The 25,742-nt window shown below is 36.0% G+C and overlaps 7 protein-coding genes across 10 annotated transcripts in view; 5 read left to right on the top strand and 2 right to left on the bottom strand.

Annotated features, from left to right (window-relative positions):
• The window catches only part of LOC129577689 (DNA-binding protein D-ETS-3), a 50,329-nt gene extending 39,813 nt beyond the window's left edge, over positions 1–10,516 (top strand). For all 3 annotated transcript variants that reach the window (XM_055465177.1, XM_055465180.1, XM_055465178.1), the window contains 5 exons: positions 3,523–3,570; positions 7,616–7,678; positions 8,089–8,215; positions 8,756–8,964; positions 9,432–10,516. In XM_055465177.1, coding sequence (XP_055321152.1) covers positions 3,523–3,570; positions 7,616–7,678; positions 8,089–8,215; positions 8,756–8,964; positions 9,432–9,568 — 584 coding nt within the window. In that variant the 3' untranslated portion in view covers positions 9,569–10,516. The remainder of the gene's footprint in view (positions 1–3,522; positions 3,571–7,615; positions 7,679–8,088; positions 8,216–8,755; positions 8,965–9,431) is intronic.
• A 2,727-nt stretch (positions 10,517–13,243) lies between these two features.
• LOC129577694 (pyrimidodiazepine synthase-like) lies at positions 13,244–14,779 on the top strand. Its single transcript, XM_055465185.1, has 4 exons — positions 13,244–13,560; positions 13,732–14,229; positions 14,323–14,414; positions 14,542–14,779. The coding sequence occupies exons 1-4, from the start codon at positions 13,527–13,529 to the stop codon at positions 14,674–14,676; spliced, it is 759 nt and encodes a 252-aa protein (XP_055321160.1). The 5' UTR covers positions 13,244–13,526; the 3' UTR covers positions 14,677–14,779.
• Positions 14,780–15,028: 249 nt separating this feature from the next.
• LOC129577695 (pyrimidodiazepine synthase-like) lies at positions 15,029–16,425 on the top strand. The gene is made up of 4 exons (XM_055465186.1): positions 15,029–15,203; positions 15,297–15,773; positions 15,852–15,946; positions 16,136–16,425. The coding sequence occupies exons 1-4, from the start codon at positions 15,176–15,178 to the stop codon at positions 16,265–16,267; spliced, it is 732 nt and encodes a 243-aa protein (XP_055321161.1). The 5' UTR covers positions 15,029–15,175; the 3' UTR covers positions 16,268–16,425.
• On the bottom strand, positions 16,402–18,196 carry LOC129577696 (60S ribosomal protein L14). 2 transcript variants are annotated; one of them, XM_055465188.1, is made up of 4 exons: positions 18,046–18,196; positions 17,457–17,558; positions 16,982–17,176; positions 16,402–16,694 (listed from the first exon to the last, which is right to left on the bottom strand). In XM_055465188.1, the coding sequence occupies exons 1-4, from the start codon at positions 18,046–18,048 to the stop codon at positions 16,497–16,499; spliced, it is 498 nt and encodes a 165-aa protein (XP_055321163.1). In that variant the 5' UTR covers positions 18,049–18,196; the 3' UTR covers positions 16,402–16,496. The 2 variants fall into 2 exon arrangements, with proteins under 2 accessions (XP_055321163.1, XP_055321164.1); XM_055465189.1 differs by lacking the exon at positions 18,046–18,196 and adding an exon at positions 17,823–17,841.
• Positions 18,197–18,499: 303 nt separating this feature from the next.
• On the top strand, positions 18,500–20,982 carry LOC129577688 (zinc finger CCCH domain-containing protein 3). Its single transcript, XM_055465176.1, has 4 exons — positions 18,500–19,411; positions 19,492–20,052; positions 20,174–20,369; positions 20,486–20,982. Exons 1-4 carry the CDS (start codon positions 18,729–18,731, stop codon positions 20,846–20,848), a joined length of 1,803 nt encoding a protein of 600 aa, XP_055321151.1. The 5' UTR covers positions 18,500–18,728; the 3' UTR covers positions 20,849–20,982.
• LOC129577690 (LETM1 domain-containing protein 1) lies at positions 20,964–22,784 on the bottom strand. Its single transcript, XM_055465181.1, has 4 exons — positions 22,535–22,784; positions 21,932–22,435; positions 21,568–21,856; positions 20,964–21,435 (listed from the first exon to the last, which is right to left on the bottom strand). Exons 1-4 carry the CDS (start codon positions 22,612–22,614, stop codon positions 21,103–21,105), a joined length of 1,206 nt encoding a protein of 401 aa, XP_055321156.1. The 5' UTR covers positions 22,615–22,784; the 3' UTR covers positions 20,964–21,102.
• A 112-nt stretch (positions 22,785–22,896) lies between these two features.
• LOC129577692 (uncharacterized) overlaps positions 22,897–25,742 on the top strand; it is a 3,568-nt gene continuing 722 nt past the window's right edge. Inside the window, exons 1-4 of the mRNA XM_055465183.1 lie at positions 22,897–24,391; positions 24,586–24,747; positions 24,990–25,200; positions 25,362–25,557. Coding sequence (XP_055321158.1) covers positions 24,200–24,391; positions 24,586–24,747; positions 24,990–25,200; positions 25,362–25,557 — 761 coding nt within the window. The 5' untranslated portion in view covers positions 22,897–24,199. The remainder of the gene's footprint in view (positions 24,392–24,585; positions 24,748–24,989; positions 25,201–25,361; positions 25,558–25,742) is intronic.

Here is a 25,742-nt window from a genome sequence, read left to right as displayed (position 1 = left end):
TTTAATGCCTTTCCTTTTTTTTCACCCATTTTTGGTTGTGTGTTTATTGGCTAAATTCGGTGTAAATGGAAGCCGATGCTCGTAATTTCATATGTACGCACACAAAGAGTGTTGTAGCGATATCGAGTGGCCTTGATTGAACTTTATTAACATAATACACACTTGAAAATCTCAAGTGTTTAGTTTTGGATGCATTAATGAATTGACGCACGCACCCCTTTCACATTCGCTTCTGTGTATCGGATCGACACACAGTGATGTGGAAAACAAAACCCTGCGGAAAAAAATATCCTCAAGCTAGAAGCAATTTTATTACATGTTTATATTCTACCGATTTCATTCGAACAATGCAATAATACATACTTTACAGTTTGTGGGTTCTCCTTGTTTTGGATTCGAAATCGGAGCAGTGCTCATGCATTCATTAGTTTGTCGCATATTGACTTGTGAGTGTTGCTGCCGCTGCTTCTGCTGTTGTTGTTTTTTTTTTCTGCTCTCGTTTTGTTTTGAATAAGTTTAAAGAAGTGAAAAACTCAAGCAGCGTTCATAATTTAAAGCAATTTTAAGCGCAGCAAGCTTGAGTGCACAATGGTCACGACCAGGGCTATGACGACTTGCAAACAGCACACGAGCACAAATCACAATCGAATCGCATTCAAAATGTGTAACGCAATCGTCACAGTAACAAAAGAATTATTTCATTATCGACTGCCACTTTTCTCTTGTTAATCCCGATGTTGCTAGTGCCGATGTCAAATATTGTGATTTCGGCTCTATTGTTATTTGGCGTCGTTGCCGTCGCCATGCGTCTCATAAGTTACACACAAACGCATTTCGTCAGAGGCGACTTGGTTTTGTGTGCGAGACGTGTGTTCTTAACCGCTGATGACGGCGATGAGAGTGAGACAGCGAGAGAGAGAGATTTTTTTACATCAATGGCTGTGCACAGATTCATTGTACTCAAATTGGAAGCGTAAGTGTAACAAAAAGCCGAGTCAATGATGCACGAGCGACACATTTGCAAACACAACACACAAATCGAAAATTCATCAACAGAAAACTTGAAACAACAACAGCACACGCAGAGAAGAAGTGAGCGAGAGAGTGTGAGCCGAGATGAGAGCAACGAAAAAAAAAGAATTTACTTTAAAATCGTCTGGCTGTTGGCTGTTGACAGTGAACCACACCACTTGTACCTTTTTACCATTTTCAATTTCAATTCCTTCTGTTTGTGTTTACCGTTTTCAATGCACTTGATACGGCTCTTGACGCTCCTGATATTATACGCACCGATAAAATTGTGTGTGTGTGTGTGTGTGTTCGCATTTTCCAAAGCCTTTTCGGCCGTCGATATCGGTTTGGAAACATAGAGAGGAAAATGATGACGTTTTTAACGGAGACAAAAAAAGGACATATTCTCTCCCTCTCCTACCCTTACATTGCGCCGCCAATCGATCGCGTATGTGAATGATTCGTGGCCACAAATTGTAACAATTATTGTTCGAAAGTATTTTCGCTTTCAATGTCTTCTGTTGGCTGCTCGCAACAAAACGAACCAACCGTTTTCTTTTGTCATCGACTTTAATTTCGTTGTGACTTTTGTTTTGGCCATGCCATTGCAGCCACTGTGTGTGTGTGTGACTCACCACCACCACCCGACCATCATACGCTTTTTTTTTCTTCCTTTCTGTTCTGCTTCAATTCTAGTGTCAGAGCATATAAAACGCCACATAATAGCACGTGTACTTAACGCAGTGAAACGTCAATGGTTTTTGTTTGAGTTTAGTCAGCCGAAATAGTGTGACATTTTTAACAAAGCAAAAGAACTCAATTCAACTGCATCCACCAAAATTGACACAATTGTTTTCGCAACGACGATGGGAAAATCATTACGATTTTGGATGTTTGCATTTTTTCCCGTTCACTTTTTCTACTTGGGAAATATATTGGAGGAGATTTGAATGCCATTCAAATTGGTATTTCTTTCGAATTTTCGTATTTAGTCTCATCGATATTAACTTTATCGGAGGATTAGAACTCTTTCGATATCTTTATCTACTTTTTCTAATTGAATTCCATTGTTCTTCATTTCTATATGATAAAAATCATTTTTTTCTCATTGAACTTATTCTTCGTTCATTTATTCTTTAATCTCTTCTGAAAATAGAGAAAGAAGTTATAGATATAAAAAAAATTATAGCAAATTCATTTCGATAGAAATAATTCAATATTTTTTGTTCTTTTCTGTCAAATTAGTGGCATAATTCGAAAATGTGCTAAAACCAACGTTCAATCGAATCCCGTTCAATAGTGACTTACTCCTCAAAAAGTAACAAAGCTCTGAAACAAAAGATTTTATTTATTGCACATTTATTGTTTTGCGTACGCATTATGTGTGTGTGTGTGTGGTATGGCTTTCAATTTCAATTGAGAGAGTGATTTGTTCTTGAGTCGCATTTGCATTTGCATTTTTATGTGAAGTATTCACTACTTCTGCGATAAATAATCCGGTCGTTCGTCTAAATCTTGTCGAGAGACATAAAAATCCATGAAAAATGGCAACCGTTGTTTAATAAAGTACTTTAAATAGAAACAAGTTCCATTGCAGGCTTATATTTCTTCGTTCCCTCAAACGAAGCAAACGTACGAAAAAAAAACACACACAAATTTGGGCTATTCTTTTTGAATGTTATTCCAAAAGGAAAACAAATACTTAATATTGTAATAATGTGACAACAATAATAACTGAAAAACAAAACAAAGGAAAGCTAGAAGCTGGAAAAAAAGTAAAACAACAAAAATATAACACAATAAGCAAAGTAGCAGCAGCAGCAGCCGCCGCAGCAGCAATAAATGCGCGAATCGTGTACGACGAACATTGCCATAGTTTTGTAAATTCATTCATTCATATTTTAATGGTTTGAAAAATAGAAAGAATGAATTACATTAAAATGTACTTGATCAGCGAATAGAACAAAAAGCAGCAACGGCAACAGCAGCAACACCACCACCACAACCACCAATGCACTCGATAAAAATAATTTACAATGAAGTTGTAATTTACACACTTAACACATTAGTCGATTTGTTGACCGTAAAAATTGGTGCTCGAGCTGAAATGATGAAGTTGTTTGTTGTATTGTTTGTAGTGCGGCTCTTGCTGTTCGTTTTTAATAAATTATGCGCTCATATAATATATATTAGAATTTTAAACACACACACACACACACTGAGAGACACAAAGCATGCATGCGTTCAACCCCTAAGTGTGTAACCACGACCGAGAATTCACTGTTGCCGTCGTCGTCGTCGTTGTTGTTTTTTGTTCTTTCTTTGTAGTACCTCTTGGAATTGCTTCGTTGAAAATGGAATCGGTGGTAATTTTTCGTTCGGATTTTCCACGCAATTTTCTCTGAAAATGTCATACAAAGTTGTTATTTCTTTCGTTTTGTTCGTTCTTCATCTGAAACTTTTAATCAAAAATTTATCGGGCTAATTGCATTTTTCCCGTCTACTTTGCAGATCCATATCAAATGTTTGGTCCAACGAGCAGTCGATTAGCAAGTTCAGGTATGTGTACATGCTTATTCGTTGCGCAAAATGTACAGAAATAGAAAACTATAAACACTTCCCGGAACAAAACTGGAAATGATATTCTCCGAAGAGAAATGGTTGTTGTTGTTGTTTTTTCTGCTTCCTTCGTGAGTTTGTTGTGTGACCGACGTCAAGAAAAAAAAAATGCATATTCCGTGGCCAGGTGAAATTACGAGAGAGAAAAAAAAACGACGGAATATTTAAAGGGCAAATATGTATATTCGGTCGAATGACTAGAAAATGGATTTGTAGAATACGGTTAGATTTGAGAATTGATTTGGCTGATATAGAGCAATAGTAAGCTGTACAACAGGCCGCCGTCGCATTTACATTGACGTGTTGTACATTGGCCGCTGGAACAATGGAAATTAGATGCATATCTGACACTTTATTGGACACTATATTCGGAGCAATGTTTTTTTTTTGGAGAACGCGCCCAATTAACCGTAAATCAATTTGTGAAATTGAAGTCAACTGCTGCAGAGCCAGTATAAAGGCTTTTTCTGAAGATTCATTGAGCAATACAAAAACGCAATCAATTAGAAGAACAAGAAAATCTGTATCATTAGTTTATTTGTACCGATTTGCAATCGATGTCCTTACACCAAAGCTCTAAATATGTACTGTGGCTATAAAAAAAAGAGGTCATACGAGCAATATGCTTCATGGCTCTCCACCAGCTGACAAAAGTTGATTTGAATTTCAATAAATGCGCGGATAATATGCTCCGTTGAAATTTTTTTTTCTCAAAAAGTAAGCGAGAGAGAGAAAAATTATGTAAAATTATGCAAAATATATTCGAACGGGGTACAAGCCGTATGCACACGTGCATAATAGGCGCACTGAACTCGATGAACAATACACCAAAAAACGAATTTATGGACATAAGAACCAAGAGATAGAGAGAGAGAGAGAGAGAGAGAGAGAGAGAGTGAGAGAGAGAGAGAGAGAGAGTCAGATGACGTTATTTGCCACTTGAAAAATTATACCTACTTGTGTCCCATTCGACACTGCTCTATGCAATTTTCTTTTGTCTCTTTCTTTTCTTGATTTTTTTTAGCTGGCCTGTCGCGTCGCGCGAGCATTTTTATCTATTAAAACAAAATGAATCACTGAACTATGACTCTTTCACATACATTTTTGTGCGCGCGTCCCGTGTGTGTATGTGCGTGTATGTCGTTTTAATATTCATAACAGCTTGCCCTTGTGCATTTCTATTATCGCGGCTGGTGTGAATCACATCAAAAATAAATTTAAGCCGAAGAAAAAAAATACACCACCAGCCAGCCATACAGCCGAAGAAGAGAGAAAAAAATGTGGAGCAAACGGAGTTAAAACACTAGCCAAGCGAGCAAAAAAAACACACACACTTCGAAGAAATTGTAATAAATCAAATAAGGGCGTAATATTGTGTGTTACATAAATTGTAAGTTTGTTTTTTTTTCGTTCACTCTCTCTCTCTCTCTCTTCGTGCTCTTAGTCCTGGCATAGCAGCGGCTGCCGCTAACTTGATTGTTTCGAATTTGATTTGATTGTACACACTTTAAAAACACATATGCATGTCGTTAACAGAGAGGCAAAAAAGAAGGTGTTGCCGATGTGTGCGTGCGCTAGTGCGCTCGCTCCCACCATCCCAACTCAATCGTAGCAAATAAAAATGAACAAATTATTAAGTAAATTTATTACATGACAGCTTAAAATGCACAAACACATTCCCTTCCTAGTCTATCTATTTTACTTCTCTTTTTTTCCCGGCATATATCGAGGGTCGTGCGAGTCACGTGGCATTTTATTAAATAAGAAATCGAGAAGCCAAACACACTATTGTTTCTTTAATTTGTTATTATGAACCGGTTCGCTTCGGTAGCAACACAGCACATTTTGTAATTGATGCGAATCACTCACATTTTCGTTTGATGTCGGTATTAAACTATTATAACAAATCATTTTTAGGCGGTAATAAGAACAAACGAAACAAATCTGAGTTTTACACCTACAAGCAAATTGTTCATTGACCTATAATTCTAGATCTTTGACTTCGAGCTCGGAATTCTTTTTATCTGGATTCAAATACATATAGCCAAATGCAGAAAATAATCTAAACATGGTGAAAGATAGTCTAATCTTTTGAAAATACGTTTCGCTCCATTCATTTATTTATCAAATTTCTTTGTTGATAAATGAAGAATAGGTTTCTAGCCTGAGAGGAGAAAAGTTCAGAAGAAAAAAATCTTCATTCCGATAACTAATCGAAGAATTGAAGATCAACCAATGCTAAAAATTATTTCATTTAATTATTGTCACTAAAGCCAATAATCTCGATGAAATACCTTCGAAAATAAATAAGCTCATTACAATACAATCGATCTCTAGAGACACAGGGATAGAGATTGGCTCAAAATTGCCGCAAAAGTGGAAATAAAATCAAATTAATGTCTCCCAATAGATTGATATATGTGCCGTCGGTAGTGTTGACATTTGGAATGTTCTACCTTGGCACTGGTGCAAACAGCTCAATTTAAAACTATGTGTATTGTGTCTGCTTCCTGCTTCGAAATGAGAAACAAATCCAAAGAAGAAAAAATGATCCCGCTCAAAAGAGATGGTGTCGTTAATCATCGTCATAATCGTTTTTGCACAGCGGCTCAAATTATTTTGTCATTTTTCACTTTTGGGTTTCTTGTTGCCTGTATCGTTTTTGACTCAGCACAAATCAAAAAGTGTGTTATTCAACATGTTACGTAGGGCGCTGAAATAGCGGGCGGGCATTAAAATAGCAAATGGCAAAATATATTATGTGCGAATGCGTGCGGAGCTGTTGAGATATTTGCGATGATGAGTCGATAATGATTTGAGCAAATGGAACGAATAACAGCAGCAGCAGCAGCAATAACAGTAACAACAACAACAAAGCAGCAGCCACCATATGAAATCATAATGAAAATGGGTGCGCCAAATTCAACCCCCGTGTGTAAGATATCTGTTCGCTAACTCCTGTTCGGCATTCTCCGAGAGATACAAAAGCGACGAGCACAAGCGGGAGAAAGATTTTTGTGGGTGCTAATACGGTCGATTAAATTTTAATCATAGCATTTAGCAAATTTAGTGCGAGAGTGAGAGCGTGTGCAGGCCTTGTTTCATGAATTGACTGACTGACGATGCACAAATTGTCGACTCGCCTTCGATGAATAGCAAACACACACACACACACATAATAACAACAATCAAGCCCTTATTTTGCCCATTTGCTTCAGCTTAAATACATGTATAGTTTTGGTTCGGTTCGATTATTTGGGCTTCGATTCTTGCATGTCATACTGGCCAGCAATATAAGAATCAAAACAACGAATATCGAATCAATCGTCCCGTTTTTTTTTCGGGCATGACTTGAGCATGATTGTGCTCAAGTAAATAAATTATTAACTATCAAAGCGATTAAACGCAAGTCTATTCCAACGAAATGAGAAAAGAAAACGAATCGCAGAATCTTGTTTTATGCTCGATAATCGACGAGAAAATCGAGTTGGCTGAATAGTCGGGGCTCTTCGAAAAATGAGCAATCAACAAATGCCCTTACAAACAATCTCTAATGATTATTGATTATGATGGATGATGTGACCAGTCCGCCCTTAATTTGACTTTTACTATTCTTCTCAAAATCGTTCGCCCACCAGCAGAACACTATCACCAACCGAATTTCCATGTCCAAACTAGCTTTTCACTGCATTGAGATCATCACCAGTCTGGCGCTGGACTGTGATTTTCACTTTTTCACATGCCACTTTCATGTTTGGCTATACTTATTTGCGCCGTTTTAATTGCGCTCATTTTAACATGACATGCAATCCGTTTTGTTCGATCGACGGCCAATTTCGAAACAATAAACATTGAATCGAAAAATTCGGGTGTTTTTTTTTCTTTTTATGGTTTGGCTCGATACGAAATAATCAGAATGGCGGACAGCGAATAAATATTTGAGTTTTATTTTTCTCATTTCATTTCATTTTATTTTTGTTCACAGGTTCCGGTCAAATTCAACTTTGGCAATTCTTGTTGGAGCTACTCAGTGATTCAAGCAATTCAGGTAAGCACAATCAACTACTCGATCCATTTCATATTGTAATTATTGTTATCAGTTCACTTATCTCGAACGCCAAAAATGGACAAAAACATCAGCAGCAGCAGCAGCAGCTACGGCAAACGAAAATCCTTAAATTAGATTTAAGAAAAATGCTATTATGTTGAACGTTTTATTTGGTAAACAGGGCCAATCTCGATAAATTAGCTTGGCTATTTTTCCACCGAAATTTGTTCCAATATACACATGGAACACGGTTGTGCGCCGTCCAATATTGGCTGTTATATTGTGTTTGTGTGTGTGTGTGTGTGTGTGTGTGTGTTTTTGTGATTTTTGATGAACATGAAATGAAATAGATTTGGATAATTGTCGGTATTTTTCTCTATTTTCTCCTCTGTTTCGCATAAAAATTTCAGCGTCTATTACATGGGAAGGAACAAATGGTGAGTTCAAACTAACCGATCCCGATGAAGTAGCCAGACGCTGGGGTGAACGCAAATCAAAGCCAAACATGAACTACGATAAACTAAGTCGCGCATTAAGGTAATTTCGTCTTTTTTTTCTTTCTCTCTTCCTAATTCACTTGATGATTACATTGTTTTTATTTGAAGAAGTTGCATTGCGTGGGTTCTTTCTCTCTCTCTCTCTCTCTCTCTCTCTCTCTCTCTTTGAAAAATTGGCCCATTTTAGCAATTGATAATTTGATTGTGACATTTTTGCTCTGGATCTATTTTAACATCGGTTACATGCGCTATTGCTCATCTCGTTTGTATTGTGGAATAATTGACCCTAGTTTTGCAGTCGCTTTTGCCCGCGTTTGTGTGTTTTTGTGCACACAAACTGCCATGTGGCAAATACGCCAGAATGAGGGCAATTACTGTTTGTGAATTGAATGAACGAGATTTATCATTTAGCCAACAAATCGATACATTTATTGCGAATGTATCTCACAAATCGATTTTCTATCACACAAGGAACGAAGAGAGAGAGAGAGAGAGAGACAGATCAAACACAAAGCATTTTATAAAAACGAGAGTACGGGATTAGATTCTATGTGAAATGTTACGTTTTTATCGTTTGCAGGTATTATTATGATAAGAATATCATGACAAAAGTACATGGCAAGCGTTATGCGTACAAGTTTGACTTTCAAGGCTTAGCTGCCGCCACACAACCAACCGCCACCGATCCAGCTTACAAATATCAAAGCGATCTATTTATGACGCCATACCATCACGGCACCAAATTGACATCATTCATGAATCCACACCATGGCATCACCTCTTCATCCTGTGAGTATTCGAAACACATTTGAGGAGAAACTAATTTTTATTACAAAAATTTTTACCATCGCTTTTTTTCTCATTCGATAATGTTCAAAATTCGATTTCCAATTTGAAATTTCGTTTAAAATTAATATTTTCTTATTTGTTTGCAATGCGTTTTGTTGAAAATTTCAACTTGAAATTAACTAAACTCAACTTTGGTAAAAACAAGTGGAATCCCTGAAATTTTGCTTTGATCATCGTAAATATGAACAAAAAAAATTGATAATTTCTTCAATTAATGATAAATTCAAAGAAATTTAATCAAATTTGAACAAATTTGGAGAAAACAAAATTTATTTATAAAAAAAAACAAAATAATTCAAAATACTTGAAAAACCGATTGAAATGTCACATTTCAAAAATGTTCGACAAACGAGCAAAAAATTGTCCCTAAACAATTGTACTAAATCGATGGTATTTTTCACTTTTAGCATCGATATTTCCATCGGCTGCATCATGGGGCAATTGGAGCAGTCCAGCAACGAACATCTATCCATCGCATTCGATGAGCCATGTAACACCGTCGCATGTCGCACCACACTTAGGCTCGTATCCGCACTACGCATAGCAATCAGCATCAAATTCATTCAAAACAGAGGTCAAATATTCTAGCAATCAATATAATTTATAAGTCTTTCCCTATGTTTGAAATGAATCTGATTTTCTTATACATTTTATTTTTTTTTTTTTTCTAAATTCTAATTTCCTCTTCATGTATTTATTGATTTGATTTTAATATTTTCCTTGGAAGAAACCTTTCCTATTGAAAACAAGACATACAGAAATAGAAACAGAGCAAAATTGTCTTAAGTTTAACGCAGAAGATGTATTTATGTACTCGTCACAGTATTAGCTTGCTAAGAGTAAAAGAAGAAAAACCACAACAACAACAACAACAACCACAAAAAAAATATTTATTGGTAATAGTAGTAATTGATGAAAAAAAAGAAAAGAATAGCCATAGATTTAATGTTAATCCGTGAAGTTAAATTGTAAGTACAAAAACTCAAAGTGAAGACAAAAAAAAAACACAGCGATATACAAGGATATTATGTCTTGATATTAAAGTAGCTTGAGATTGATCGGTGTGGTGTTTTTTTTTTCAATCACCTAAACAGAAGAACAAAATATAATACATATTTCATGTTTAATACGTGGAACTAAAACCAAAAACCGAAAAAAACAAACCAAAAAAAGTTTAATCAATGGAATAAATGCATAACTTAAATGATCGTTCGTTATAAATGCTAGTCATATTAGAGTCTGTGTATCTAAATGTGTAAAAAAAAATTCCAATTTCTTTTTATTGAATAATCAATTAATTTATCCTACTAACATTTAATGTGTAATCAAAGCAAGAACAACAACAAAAATTAACCAACAAAAAAAGAGTATTATAAATTTAAGGCGTAACCATAAGAAATTGATGAAAATATGTTGAATTATCAGTTAAAATCGACGAGAGAGAGAGATAAATAGAGTAAAGAGAGATAAAAGAGTAAAACGAAAAGAAAAACACATGGCCAACAACAATTCTACATGTAATTCGAACCATTCCATTCGGAACATCTATTTATTAGACTAAAATCGCGTATTTTTTAAGAGGAGAGTAAGCATTGAACATGGGGAATTTTTCTTTCGAGTTGAAATGAGCTTGATGTTGAGTATATGTCCTCTGTGATTCAGGTGAACTCTCGCAATTTGACCACAAAGTTTACAAGAATAAAAAAAAACCGAGAACAATACAAGATAACTGAACATATGAAATGAAATAATTCCAGATAACTAACGAAGCAAATTCAAACATCACACACATTCAAAAATGAATCAATGAGACAAAGGTAAAATGAAACGGTATCAGAATTCCCATCGAAATGGTCAGAAAAATAAATGGAAATTGAAACGACCATATTCGGAGAGCAATTACTAACTAGAAAAAATATACGTAGTAGCATTAGCCGACACAACAAAAATGGAAAAAATTCGTCTTAAAATACATGTATGAACGTAAAGAGCCGAACACAATGAGATCTATTGAACAATGAACCACTTAAATGTTAGACCATAGCAATATACGTCGTTGACATCATACACTGATTGACAAATGATCGGTAATAAAGTCAGAGAGAAAAAAACCAACACAACCAGAAGAGTTGAATGGTTCAATCGAATGCAAAACAATTGTTTTCTAAGATTTTCGTAAACATTTACTCAAACATACTTAAAAAAAAGGAACAAATATGAAGAGATGAAGAAAAAACCAAAAAAATTACATATGTGTGTTTTAATGGAATGAAGCAACAAACCAAACAAAAAAATATCCAAAACCATAAATTAGTCTAATGAAAAATAGTCCTGCAGCAGCGTTTGTAGTTGAAATAAATTTTATGTGACATTTAACAAAAGAAAAAGAAACGAAAACAAAAAGAAATCACATCCATCGACAATGCAACATGGAAGTAAATTAACCGACTTTCCAACCAAAAAAGTTCATCGTCATCCGTTTTGAACTTCATACCCTCTCCCCTCTCCCTCCGTCGTCTCTTTCTTTGCTCTCCAACACACACACACACACACATCATTCCATTCCGTTCACAGAACACAAAAGCCAAAAACAGTTTACTTACACACAACCATTACTCCCGTCTCCCCCTCCCCCACATAAACTGTGTATGTATGTACTAAATTTAAAATTTGCAGTGATGTTTTGTCATTCCGTAGAATTCTATTGTATAAAATAAAATAAATAATAACTACAACAAAAGCATAATGAACAAAAAAAAATTAAAATAAATCTAACGGAAAATGAATTAAATTAAAATCTTTAAATTTTAAAAATTGTCATTGTGGATAATTACAACTGGAATCTGAAATACACTAATAATTCATCTTAAAATGAGTGTCGCCTTTTATTTTACGCAGCCTTTTATTCGGTGTTTTATGAGCGTTTTACAGAATTTATCATGTGTGGTCATGGGGGACCATTTATTCTTCTCTTTCTACGCAATGATTCTGCATTGGGTAAGTTTGAAAAGTGTAAGTGATGACTCTTTGATTATTATCAAATATAAATTTTATAAATACCAAATTTGAACAAATACATTAATCGTATAAGAAAACTGATTTTCAAGCTCATTTGTATCGGTTTAACGACGAGTATTACACGATGGGAATAAATTCCTGAAGCTTGGCAATCGATTACATACCGTTTTCGAAAACACTAATTTCAAATTTATGCTAAACCATAAGTCAGTTGTTAGATGTTTATCGCGAAAATATTGACATTTTTCCATTAACACTTTCCGATGAATATTTTCATCAGCTGCTTCATATGGGTCAACCGCAGCTGTCCGCTGGTCAAACACCTCCCATACCTCGCCTAAGCCTTGTAAAACCTTCGCATGTCGCACCTCATTTATGTTTAATCCCGTATGCTATGTAGTACCGGTGGCCTGTGTCAAATCCCATTCAGGCAAAAGGTCAAATGTAGTAACTCGCTTATTGATTTACTACGGCAAGCAATGTACAAAGGAATGAAATCATTTTCACAAAGTGAAAGCTTGGAGCGGAGAATTCTAAAAATACATGCATATTTTTTCTTGCGTAAATTCAAAATTTTGAGAGTTTCATTAAAAATGGGTAATTTTAGACATCAAGTACATGATTGCTTATTGCGATACAAAAATAGCATGGAACGCCTCGCGTTGAATACACAATTGTTTATTACCCACAATTGCAAATCGCATTGGTCGCAAAATTGATTTATTTGCTACGCACATATGGATTTGTTGGCCAAAATATCAGATTGAAACCACACATCTGACTGAAAATAAATATAATGTAACTAGAGAAATCATGGTAAATCGACATGTAGGAAATCGATCATCCGAGTTTTATCAACCACAACATTCAATCCGGTTTCCGTTGGAATTGGTGCCACAATTTTTGATTGAAAGATCATTAAACGGAATCGCTTTCTTTTTAAATACAAAAAAATTCATTCATTCGAAGAAGAAAAAACTTGGAACCAATCCATTCAAGAAAAGAATTGAACAGTCTGTGCAATCAGACATTACATGATTATTACATGAACAAAACTTCAAAAGTGACAGCGCGTCAAATAGTCAGCAATCGCATATTTTCACCTTAACGAATGTCATGATTGTAAATCATGTTGATGTTGCCGTATATTCCAAGTGTGAGCAAGTGCAGAAGAATTCAAATCGAATTAAGAAACCGCGCACGCACACACACACTGTGATATACTTTTCGAGTCTTTTTGATTGTCTAGAATATACGATAAGTGCGAGCGTTGAATACCACTCTGCTATACATTGTGTGCTCACTGTGCAAACACATTTCGTGTATATGTGTATATGATTTACGCCACGGTCAGCGGCTTGCTGTATGTTTTTCACCATTTGCTTTCGCTTTCAGTCTCAATCAATTACTTTGTGCATTGACATCGCTGTCTGACTTTTCTCCATTCAATTTTTTTCTCTCTCTTTTTTGGCAACAAAAAAATAATGGCAGTGAATACCAATCGTCATTTTGGAAAAGGTAAAAATTTTGAAAAGAAAATTGCTATGCCTTAATTTCATTTGTTTACCCTTTATCGCTGTGTTGTAGTGGAGTCTGTTGATACAACACAAACAAACACTATGTGAATCAATATAAAAATGACGTAAGCGCTCGGGTATTTACGTCTTATTTTCATCTTCTGAATCATAGGATCGAGTGAACCGTCCTTTGCAAACGATGGCCAATTGCGTTTGTTTTCGATGCGTTTTTGCCCATTCGCTCATCGAATACATCTTGTGTTGAATGCGAAAAATATTCCATATCATGTTGCCTACATCAATTTGAGCGATAAACCGGAATGGTATTCAAAATTGAATCCAAATGGCAAAGTACCAGCCTTGCAACTGGTTAATGAACCCGGTGAGCCATTCTTGGCTGAATCGATGGTGATTGCCGAATATTTGGACGAGAAATACCCTGAGGTGAAGCTATTTCCCGACGATCCATTGGAAAAGGCACAAACAAAATTGTGGGTCGAACGTTTTGGTTCAATTGCTGGAGCCTTCTATAAATTGGTTTACGAGAAAAATGCCGACGATGTTAATGAGCAGCTGTTGAAAACATTCTATGCGGAACTTGGACAGTATGAAACTGAATTAGCCAGACGCGGAACGAGATATTTTGCCGGTGCGAAACCAGGCATTTTTGGTAACAGAAAAAAAATATTGCAAACAAATGACATATTTTTTATTTGGCATTACCTCTGGTAATTTGTTTTTGCTTCAATTCAATTTTCTTCAGATTACGCCGTTTGGCCATGGTTTGAACGATTCGGCATCCTTGGCTCGCTCATTGGAGATAAGTACAGTTTGGATGATAAATTCCCGAAATTGGTAAGTTCGATGACGATTTTATTTGTTTGAGTATTGAACAGATAGATTAGAGACGAAACGAATTTTCTTCGCTATTCTTATAACAAAATGATTCGATTTAATAAAAAAAATTTGCTCATCTCCACAGGCTCAATGGCTTCATTTGACCCGAGAAGATTTAGCAGTTCAAAAACATTTGTTGTCAACATACACGCATACTCAATTTTCACTCGGTCGCCGCGATGGCACTCCACACTATGATCTTTTGGTGGAAGAATCCTAATGGACAGGAAATGGAACGAGAGGGAAGAAAAAAACTCGAGCGCTTTGACCATCACCAAATGAGTAAATCATTCTATCGCCTACACCCTTTCCAAAAAAAACAACAAATAATCAACAAATCGATCCAAAAACATCACAAGTGCTTTCGAATTCTATATTGAAATTTTGATGACTTTTCTTTTAATTGTTTTTTTTTCTATTCTTTTGAATGCATATTTTAAATAAAATCATTATTGTGTACTTAAAAGCTGGTTACAAATAAACATCAGATGTTATTGCAATTTCATGTGTTTCGTTTAAATCTCCATCATCACGTCAAATCAGCCGTGAAAATTGTTTGTTGGGCATTCGAGCAAAAAAGAGGTTATGTTAATCAAACAACAAATTGCAACTTTATATTTCGCTATCTTCGTCAGCAAACAAATCAATACACTTCAGATGAAAAGCAAGTTTTTATTGCAACACATATCATTCATCAGCATTCAGTTTAATTGCGCACAATGAGCAACACCAAACACTATCGTAAAGGTGAGATATTTTGAGAAAAAAAAATCAAAATATTGATTTTCATTAAAATAAATCCGTTTATTATTTTGTCGGTTTGATTTTTTTTTTTTGTAGGCGACGAAAAGCCGGTTTTCCCGAATGATGGCATTTATCAATTGTATTCGATGCGATTTTGTCCGTACGTCGCTCGAATCCATTTGGTTTTGGACTCTAAAAATATCCCGTATCACACGGTGAATATTCATTTGAATGATAAGCCCGATTGGTTGTTCGAAGCGAACCCACTTGGCAAAGTACCCGCTTTGCAACTTGTTGATAAGCCAAATGCACCGTTTGTCTACGAATCGTTGTTGATTGCTGAATACTTGGACGAAGTGCACCCACAAAATAAGCTCTATCCAAGCGACCCGTTGGCCAAGCTACAGGAAAAAATTTGGATTGAACGTTTCTCATCGATCGCATCGAAATTCTATAATATCGTCGATGGTGTGGCTCAGTGGAATGCAATTCAAAACGATCTTGATGAATTCGAACGCGAATTGCAACGTCGTGGTACAACCTACTTTGGCGGTGCAAAAGCTGGAATTCTTGGTAATAAAACACAAAATCATATTCAGTATTCAATACTATCTCTGCTAACTTTTTTGCATCAACCCCATTTACATCTAGATTACGCTATTTGGCCATGGTTCCAACGCACCGAAGTGCTTGATGTGATTTTCGGCAAAGGATGCACTTTCAGCGAGGAACGATTCCCTAAATTGGTATGTGCTAACAGCAATCGACTGAGAAATTGAAATCGATTTTGAGATACGAATAATTTGAAAGCAATTGAAGCTTGAAATCAAAAATTGGCTCTTCAAATTGGGAAAACAAGTTTGACATTTTCACAGAAGCACTTTGAAGAAGTGAAGAAAAAAGATCTAATTTCTATTATTTTGCTCTTTTTTCAGACCAAGTGGTACAAGACATTGGTTGAAAACGATGATGCTGTGAAGAAATACAATTTCCCAAAAGAAGCCTATGTTAAGTACTACCAATCACGATGTGCCGGCGCTGTAGATTACGATGTATTGGTCCAATGAACTTAATCTTCCAACACAACATACATTCTTTTTTATATATTTTTTTATCAAATTTTTTAAGAACAAAAAAAAAATGCTAAAGAGCAATTCACAGAATCCACTTCAGTTCACCGAAATTAAATAAAAAGAGTCAGTTTTCCTTTCGATTAATTATCAAATTGTTGGTTTTTGTTTATTTTTTATCAATCTTTTCATTTAAAACGGTATTTTGAATTAAATATTCAAAGATTTATTTTTTGCCACCCTTTTTGCCACCCTTGGTTTTGGCTGCTGCGATGCGAACTTTACGGTCCTTCTTCAAAGTTCTGGCTGTGCCATCGGCCTTAGTTCTCTTCTTCAAGGTGTTGTAGGCAGCTGTCAAGAGCTTGTTACGTGCTTTCTTGGCATAACGCAACTTGAAACGTTCAAAGTCGTTCAACGAAGTACGCTGTGTGTATGAAAAGAGAGGGAGAGAGAGAGAGAGCATACAACAGATATTGATTAGAAATGGTTTTCAGTGTGTTTGTCGTGAGATAAAGAGAGGTGAAAGAAATTCAATTGTTGTGTGTTGTTATCATGCTTCAGTAGTGCAATTCCGCTTCATATGGGTATCAGACGGCAATTCCTATATATTATTTTACAGGATCATCATGTTTGATGATAACAACAATGCCAACACTGAATTTTCTTCTTCTTCTTCGCTTTCGATTTGAAATTCATTGTTCTTCTATTTACCTTCTTGACGTCCTTGGATTTTTGTGCCCAGGAGCTGTTTTCCCATTTTGTTTTGATGTCAGCGGTTTTCCAGGCTTTGCGCACGACACGGGTTGGTGCATTGTATGGGTATTTGACACGGAATTTTGTCAATTGCAAGTTGTTCAAACGGTATGCTTGACGTGGGACACCGGTTTCTGGACCATCGACGAGCACCTATAATGCACAAAGAAAGCATGTTTGGTTAGAGTTGGCCGCAAAAAAAAATCCGGGTAATCGTTGAATATTTCGTTGGTTAAACGAATTTCAGTGAAAAATTAGCTTCATTTGGGTGTCAGCCGGCAATTCCTATATTTTTTTTCTAGGATCATCATTGAGTGTGATTGATTTGATGTGTGGTAATAAAAAAACACTGGTGGTCATCAACAACACACTTATCCGAAACGCACAAATCATATTTTCTGCTTTCCGAAAAAAAAACAAACAAAATACTCACTTGTCTTTGATCGATGACGTCAACGATTGAAATAAGTTTGCCTCGCAATGGGCCGGAAGTTGCTTTAGCAACGCGTCCAGTTTCAACGAATCTTTCGAAAGGCTGCAAATAAAAAGACAGAAAAAAAGAATAAATAAGTTGCATGAGTTGAGGTTATGTTTCACTTAATATCCGACTAAATCCACAAGTTTTCTTTTCCACTAAATTTTCAATTTCAATACACAAATCTAATTTGTCGAAATGATTTCGATGTGAAAAATTAAAGCCGCATTAAAATCATTTGAAACAAAAAAAATCAATCATCAAACAACAAATTGAGTGCAATCGAAGCGTGGTGCTATTGATATGTTCATTCAAAATGTGTACCATGTGGCTTCTTTGCTCGGTTCATGTAATGTGTGCATTGTGTACGTGATTGGGAAATAAAACCGATTTATTTCGCAAAAATTCACTAAAAATATTCGTTGAATTCATTTGATATGCACAAATCACAATAAAACCATGTTAAAATTGCAACAATTGATTATTTTTACGGCACAAAACTGTTGAAATTTCTAAGAAAATTCAGAGCACTCGTGCTATTTCTTACCATTTTGCACCAGAAAGAGAATGAAAAGAAAGATGGGAATGTGTGTTCGAATGAAGTTGCCTGGAAATGTCAAAAAAATGTAAGATGGCGACGCAGAGCCAAACTAGAAATCCACTCATAGGACAACATGAACGACTGTCGTGCGTTCACCTTCTCAACGACTCTGTGTCGTGTTGCCCGATACACAAATCGTGTTTAACCAGTTTCGAGAAGAAGTTGATGAACAAAATTGTTTTGAGGATGTTTAGAAATAATAACAAAATATTTTAGAAGGGAAAAACCCTTTTTTCTTTTTATTTTCTTGAATAAAAACCTAGTATCCCATTCTAATTCAATCGAATAAACAGTTTTATGCTAAGTTTTCCGTTTAAACACAATTCAAGTGCGTTCAACGTGTGCTGTTGGCCACACTAAATATCTGTTGAATAACATTTCACCTTTTTGCCCACGAATTACATGTGAGCCACTCATTCGTAATAAAGTCAAATGTCATTCAAACAAAGGAAAACAAAACGATACGAATCGTTCACTTGATAGAATTCTTTTTTTGTTGTTGTTGTTATCGAACCAATTTTCAGTTTGAAAGCATCATTTTTCGTGATTTTAACGCAATTTGTTTCTGTGATTGAATGTATTCATTGTAGGAACAAAAAAAACTAGGAGCAGACGGCGATAGAAAAAAAATGTTACCAAATTCAGCATCGTCATCGATTTACATCAATCCAAGGTTCCGTAATGTGCACATCAATCCGAATTTTCTCAGCAAAATATCGGGCAACAACAATGGCAAAGCATCGGAAGCGACGGTTGTCACAGCTCCAACGCAAATCTACATCAATCCACGATTTCTCGGGAATACTGCATCGATACAAGGTATAGCCATGACACAAGCTACAAATTCTGCACCAATTGCAATCCATCCGAAAGAGACATTTTCCCAATTAACGGCACAACAGTTACACGAACCGAATTCATTAGTCGCTGAACCGTTGGCCGATACCAAAATTCATACCCGAACCAAAATTATCAATCCCTATATCAAGCCAAAAACGGCTAACCCACCGAAAATGGAATCGATTGTTCCGACCGTCATACATAACACGTCAAAGTCACTCATCAAAATTGGCTCAAAGAAATTGGTACGAGTTCCAGCCAAATCATTTGAAAAGCCAACGAAAACGATTACGAAGCTACGGCGGCCACTTCAGACTAAATACAAAATTGTCAAAGAGCAAACGGCATTTAAAATTGATCGGAGGTCAGCCAAGGCCAAACTCGAGTCGATTTCACGCAAATTTGCACCACTTGTGTCCAGCAAAAAACTATGGATTAACGAATCTCTGATGCCCACCAAAATGGTCAAATGGTACGATTGCAAATCAAATGGATGACTTTTCTTGCATTTTTTTCTTCTTCTAAAATTATGTTATTTCTGTTAAATTTTAGCAATTCGGTGAATCGCAGTTTAGTAAAACCAACCACTTTACTTTCAATCGCAGCACCTGGAAAATCATCGTCATTCTTGAACATCAATGGAATTCTGTACAAATCAAATCGTCGAAAACTCGAGAAAACTACTCTGTCCAGTAAATATTCGCTCACCAAAACGCCCGCATCGAATTCGAATCAATCGTCATACCGTCGCCTTATTGTTCGTGGTGAAAACTTCCTATTGGATGCAAATGGAAAGAATTTGATTCGCGTTCAAAGCAATGGCAAACCGGTGATCAACGATGCGGCAGCAGCGGCGGCCAATAGAAAGCGTATCGATATCGGAAAGATAACATTCGTTAAGAAATCAAATGACACCTACGAACGTACTGACTTCCACAAGAGTCGCTACCATTTGAATGTGGCCAAACAGCGTAGTATTCAAATGTTAACGAATCGTCTGGTGAAAACAAACGTTCCATGCCCAATCTATCGAAAACTCGGAAAATGCGCCGCTTTCGTTCGCGGAAAATGCACAAAACTCCATGACAAAAAACTCATCGATGTGTGCCCAAGGTAAACATTTTTTTCAAATGCCAATAAAATCAATTTAACAACTTCTGTTCATTTGGATGAAGAAATTGACCAAAATTCAAATGGAAAACGCTAATGTTTTACCTGTTTCATGCCGTTCCAGATTCCTTAAGGGAACTTGTGACAAAAGCCCATGTCTACTGTCTCACAACACGACGCTATCCAAAATGCCAACATGCAAATTTTATTTACAGGGGATGTGCTCAAAGACTGATTGCCCGTACCTGCACAAAAAGGTCAACGATAAAACGGAGATTTGCTTGGAGTTTCTACGTGGTTTTTGTGAAAAAGCTGAAGAGGTTGGCAAAATCGTTTCGAAACGGATCAACTCGGATGAATATCTCCTGTTTAATGATTTTTTTTTCTCTCTCTCTCTATCTCTCTCTTGAATCAATTCAAAAATTCTGTATTCTAGTGTTCAAAACGTCATGAGTTCCTGTGTCCGGAGCAACAGAGTAAAGGTAGCTGTGAGTTGACACGATGCCCATATCCACATCAAATTGTGAAAGAACGAACGCAAAAGCCACGGCCTGAACGACTCAAGTTGAAACGAAAATCCAAAGAACCACCAAAACTGGCGCCAAACATTCCAACGGATGACGAGAAAGTGGCCGTCAAACGATACTTTGCCGATGAAAAACCTACCGAAAATAGTGAAACGAGCACAAGCTCAGAAAGTGCAAACCAAAACACATCGCCTGAGAAAAATGTTGAAAAAATTCATGTTGTTCGAAAACCAATAGTCGGATCATTGCCATCATTTATTCCAATCGGGTAAGTTTTGTTAAGTTGATACTCTTTGGGTATCCAAATTGAAAGTCGAAAAAAATTAAAAACTTGAAGGAAAAAAATAAAAAAATGTAAAAAGAAATGATATAATAAAGAGACCGTTATTTAACAATGGAAAAAAAATGAAAGAAGAAGCAGTGTATTTTATTTTAATTTTAAATAAAATGGAACAAGTTATTTTTTTCAATTATAGTATAGTCACTTTGGTTCTATAAATGGTCACATGGTGTAAAATCACTGATGCTATCGCTCTCGATAGATTAGTTTCCAGTTGTTAGGATGATTGTAGGTCAGAAGAATGGGTAAATGTAAAAACAGACTGAAATTTTGGGCATTAATATGCTTTGATACTTCAAGCCAATCATCAAGGAATTGGATTTGTTCATCATTTGTCAGATTTGATGCATTCAAACCGCGCGTGAAACATGAGTCCCGTAGCGTTTCTAAAGGTAAATTTCGTGTGCCGCCTTCTCGTTGGATTGCCATATCAATATTATGCACGCACATCGCTCGATAGGCTAGATTTGATTTGATTGTGATTATCCCTTTGATTCCATGCAAACCGGCCAAATGTTTCTGTTTTCAAATCATTGTCATACGAATCCGATATAGAGAAAAAAAGAAGAAAAAAAAAGCAAGAGCATCAATAAAGTGATTCTGAAACAAAAATTCCAATCGAGACAGAGATAAAATAAAAGATTCACTTACAACATGTGCATAGCTCAATGAAGTCGTTTTATATGGGGCTTCGCTAAAAAGATCTCTAACGCTGAGTATCTCATCAACGGTTGGATGCACACCACTGCCCAATTTACCCAGTATTTCGCTCCATTGATCGTAGTGTCGGTCATTCTGCAGTGAGGACAATTTACTTTGTAGCGATCGAAAAATGGGGCGATTGTGTGACAGACGATCACGTAAATTCATCACAGCAAATTCGCTGCGTTGTTGCAGCGTCCAGAAATGATGTGTTAAAAAATAACGTGGATACATATATCTGTAAATGACACACGAAATAGAGACGGAATATAAATTACTTGCAATTGAATTAAATGAGATGAGGATTGCTTACGCAATTGGCATCGTCACATAGTGGGCGAACGGTATGGCTGATATGAGAATGATTGGACCGACTTTGCGGATATCGTGTGGCATTTGATAATAGAGTTCAAGCTCTTTTCGTGTCATCGATGAAACGGCTTTGTCGTGTATCAACATTTGGCTACGAATTTTCACATATTGAACCATATCACGGCCAAAAAATTTCACACCATCCATGAATACACGATACACTTTCATCGCACCTGGAAACTTTTTCTCCAATATTTTATCATAGTTTTTCACATAATTTATAAAGCGATCCAGCGCATATCCCCGAATGTTATCACGAACATGTTCAGCTTTTTTCTGAGATTCTCCAATTTTCGATTTTAGATCGGCTAATCGTTGTTCGGTTCGGCCCAATGATGAAACCTCTTTCGGTTTTTCATCAATACTTGCTTTTGGCTTGTCGACATTGGGTGACGATTGCTTTGATGATCCATCGTCCGTTGACGATGATGGTTTTGGTGATGGCCTTCGTACATGTAAAATGTAAATATTTTGATTAACTCAATTATCAGCATTGAATGATATGTAAGGAAGATAATGTTAGGTTAGGTCTTTCAATTCATACTTAGCGGAATAGTATTTTTGCAGAGCGATCGGACGAAGATGACAACCTCTGGTAATTCCACGAATTAAAACTGATGCCATGATTGCTGTTCACAACTCCGTCCGCATATCTATTAGTTTTTAATACAAATTAAACCGTTTCTGCTCTCTGTGTACAGCAGCAATATTATTCCACTGGTATTGGTTGTGACTGTTCGTTTTGACATATGACATTGTCAAACTATCGTCTGTGATTGTCTTTGGATCTTTGGCAACAAAACTATACTTTGAATTTTGTACACAAAAATATGATTAATTTCGTATTTATGATGTAACCGAATAGGTGAAGAGTCGAAATTTATGACAATATTTTGATGGAAAAATAACGTGATTCTGTTCAACAATCTAATTAGACATGGACTGGATCAAGTGAGCGTAATAGGAGCAACGGCTCAATTTAAAATGAGTGGAAATCGGTTGAGCGCTTTTCATTGGACGTATGTGTGTGTGTGTTTGCTAATTTGAGTAGAGTTTTCCACTTGAGTGAGAGAGGCAATGTGAGAGGGAGAAAGAGCGATAGTGTTCACTACATAGCATGGAATTTATGCTGTAACATGCATTCATATATTCAAGAGTGTTTTACTGCGTTTATGGATGGAATTGGGAAAAACGAGGAATAGAACGAAAAAAAAAACATGAAAAACCACTGACATTTTCCCACACAAAAGTAAAAGCATCTCAACAACATTGCGCTACTCTAGTCAGGAGCAGCAGCAGCAGCAGCAGCATTCATTCGTGATATACAACACATTCAATAAAAATTATTTTTTTCCCCAATATTTATTACTTTCCATCATTTGTATAACAATAGTTGTGTTGTTTTTCAACATAATCGAATGGGATAAAAAAAAGACTCGATAGACTTATTAAAAACACACGGATTAATACACGTAATCAGCTTAAAATGTGTCTAACAGTTCAAACAGCAGTACATTTCGTCTATTTTGCACTAGATTTTGCACAAATTGTGTTCAAATAAAACAAAAATTAATAAATAAGGTTTTAATTCAAATTCCATTTGGGTGAAAGCTGAAAAAAAAACCAAATCACGAAACGTGAAGTGTACCAATCCCAACTATTCCGTATAAAAAGTAGAAGAAGAAAAAGGAAAACTAATCAGCACCACTGAAAATGAGAAAAACCATACAATTTTCCTATCGATTTGTATAATGTTACCAATGCTGCTTTTGTAGGCAATTCTACGAATTGAACGAGTTATTTTTCTTTTGTTAGTTTATTTTTTTTTTGTAAATCGATGACTATGTGATTGAAACCAACTATATATCTTTCACATGAACAAACAAACAAACAAAACATAGTACAAGAATCTAGAATAAGTGAAAAACAAAAGCCTACAGTACAATTTAGTTCAAATGAACGTCTAGCACACAAAGTATCGAGTGTTTTGATTTTCGTCCTTCATTTGATTTGAAATCACAACGAAAGCTGCGACCGCAATACTGAAATTGAGCGAACGAAGCGATTGAGCTTTGAAAGGCTGCTGTGCCCGCAACGAGATAAAACAAAAGAAGAAAAAAATTCGTTTGTGTAGTCGCGAAACCAACATTCATTGTCACGTGAATTGTCCAAACAACAGCAATAACAATAACACGCAGCAATATTTAAAATGGCTGTTAAAATTCTGGACGAAGATCATCTGGCAATCAGTGGTATTGTTACAGTGGGAATGCAAATTATTTTCTTCATCATTGCCGCTGCATTTCAATTGGACAAATTAACGGATTTCGCGGGTGGTGCAAATTTTATAATAATTGCATTGTTAACATTCTTTCTCGGCCAAATCGATCGGCCGTCTAAGGTAACATTTGAAAATTATCAATATAATATTTCTCTCTTTCTCTCTCTCCTTCTCGCTCTCCCTCAATCTGTTTTGGTGTAAAGAGAGAGAGAGAGAGGTAGGGAGAAAAAAAACCATGTTCCGAAAAATGCAAAAGCATAAAATTCAAATTCCGTTTGTTTTTTTTTCTGCTCTTGGTATTTTGATTTCTTCAGGCGTACGATAGTCGTCAATTGATGGTAACTATGTTTGTGTGTTTGTGGGGTGCACGTTTGTCCAGCTATCTACTGTACCGTGTGTTTAAAATTGGGCGCGATAAAGAGTTTGAGGATAAAAAACGAAACATTATTCGTTTCGCCATATTTTGGACGTTTCAGGTATGTGAACTATTAACTGGCCGTACGCCACACATCACCAGAGGAAAAGCAACAATAGTAAACTGTTTGGGTTTTCCAGTGTGTTTTTTTCTCTGGTGCCAGTGGCGGCAACGCTAATAATATGCAAATTTTATTTAGCTTTTTTGTAGAAAATATGTTTACAATGGACACTCTCTCTTTCGTCTTTGAATGAAAAGAAAATAAGAGTAAAAGACACCAACCATATATAACATTTCTTGCAGGCGTTATGGGTTTACGTTGTTTCACTTCCGGTTATTCTAATTAATTCACCACGTCACGCACAATACAACAAAGCACCGCGTACTATGACCACAATTGACTCAATTGGCACGGGTATGTACGCTGTAGGCCTACTAATTGAAACGTATGCTGATTTGCAGAAATTCGCATTTCGTCAAGATCCAGTGAATCAAGGCAAATTTTGTAATGATGGTGAGTTTTCTTTTCACTTCATTTCATTTTCATAGACAGCCTTTTGGATGGTTTCCAAAAAATAAACCATTGTCCAAAGGAATATACCCAGAATTAATGACACCCGTTTTCATCGATTTGTGTTTTTTTTTTCATTTAATTTGTCGGTGTGCTCGTGATAGGGCTATGGAGTATGTCGCGACATCCAAACTATTTTGGCGAAATTCTAATTTGGTGGGGCATTTTCGTCATTTCAATCAATGTCATTCGTGGAATTGAATGGATTGGCATCATTTCGCCATTGTTCACAACACTGATTATCCTATTCTTATCCGGTATTCCGTTGCGCGAAAAATCATCCGATGAAAAGTACAGACAGTATGTAGCATTATAGCATATTATTATTGCATGTTTTTATTAATTCAATCATGCCTTTATTTAATGGAATCTTTATTGGTTGGCAACGTTTTTTTTAATGATTTGGTTTTGGATTGTTAACTCATTTATTTCTCTCTTTCTCTCTCTCTCTCTCTCTCTCTCTCTCTCTCTCTCTCTCTCTCTCT

Source organism: Sitodiplosis mosellana, unplaced genomic scaffold (genome assembly GCF_009176505.1).
Source record: "Sitodiplosis mosellana isolate CC-2019 unplaced genomic scaffold, AAFC_SMos_1.0 Smas_scaffold_6197, whole genome shotgun sequence".
NCBI classification, from domain to species: domain Eukaryota; kingdom Metazoa; phylum Arthropoda; class Insecta; order Diptera; family Cecidomyiidae; genus Sitodiplosis; species Sitodiplosis mosellana.
The sequence above is the reverse complement of the archived record's forward strand: the minus strand, read 5'-3'. Positions and strand labels throughout refer to the sequence as shown.

Coding starts and splice junctions, on each gene's coding strand:
- LOC129577694 (XM_055465185.1), top strand. CDS start 13,527: ATGGCAGTGAATACCAATCGTCATTTTGGAAAAG. Junction 13,561..13,731: donor CAATCGTCATTTTGGAAAAG/GTAAAAATTTTG, acceptor TCTGAATCATAG/GATCGAGTGAACCGTCCTTT. Junction 14,415..14,541: donor ATGATAAATTCCCGAAATTG/GTAAGTTCGATG, acceptor TCATCTCCACAG/GCTCAATGGCTTCATTTGAC.
- LOC129577695 (XM_055465186.1), top strand. CDS start 15,176: ATGAGCAACACCAAACACTATCGTAAAG. Junction 15,204..15,296: donor CACCAAACACTATCGTAAAG/GTGAGATATTTT, acceptor TTTTTTTTGTAG/GCGACGAAAAGCCGGTTTTC. Junction 15,774..15,851: donor TGCAAAAGCTGGAATTCTTG/GTAATAAAACAC, acceptor ATTTACATCTAG/ATTACGCTATTTGGCCATGG.
- LOC129577696 (XM_055465188.1), bottom strand. Junction 17,177..17,456: donor ACGTCATCGATCAAAGACAA/GTGAGTATTTTG, acceptor TGTGCATTATAG/GTGCTCGTCGATGGTCCAGA. Junction 16,695..16,981: donor AATCCAAGGACGTCAAGAAG/GTAAATAGAAGA, acceptor TCATACACACAG/CGTACTTCGTTGAACGACTT.
- LOC129577688 (XM_055465176.1), top strand. CDS start 18,729: ATGTTACCAAATTCAGCATCGTCATCGATTTACATCAATCCAAGGTTC. Junction 20,053..20,173: donor CTCATCGATGTGTGCCCAAG/GTAAACATTTTT, acceptor ATGCCGTTCCAG/ATTCCTTAAGGGAACTTGTG. Junction 20,370..20,485: donor TTTGTGAAAAAGCTGAAGAG/GTTGGCAAAATC, acceptor TCTGTATTCTAG/TGTTCAAAACGTCATGAGTT.
- LOC129577690 (XM_055465181.1), bottom strand. CDS start 22,614: ATGGCATCAGTTTTAATTCGTGGAATTACCAGAGGTTGTCATCTTCGT. Junction 21,857..21,931: donor TATGTGACGATGCCAATTGC/GTAAGCAATCCT, acceptor TGTCATTTACAG/ATATATGTATCCACGTTATT. Junction 21,436..21,567: donor CATTGAGCTATGCACATGTT/GTAAGTGAATCT, acceptor ATTTGAAAACAG/AAACATTTGGCCGGTTTGCA.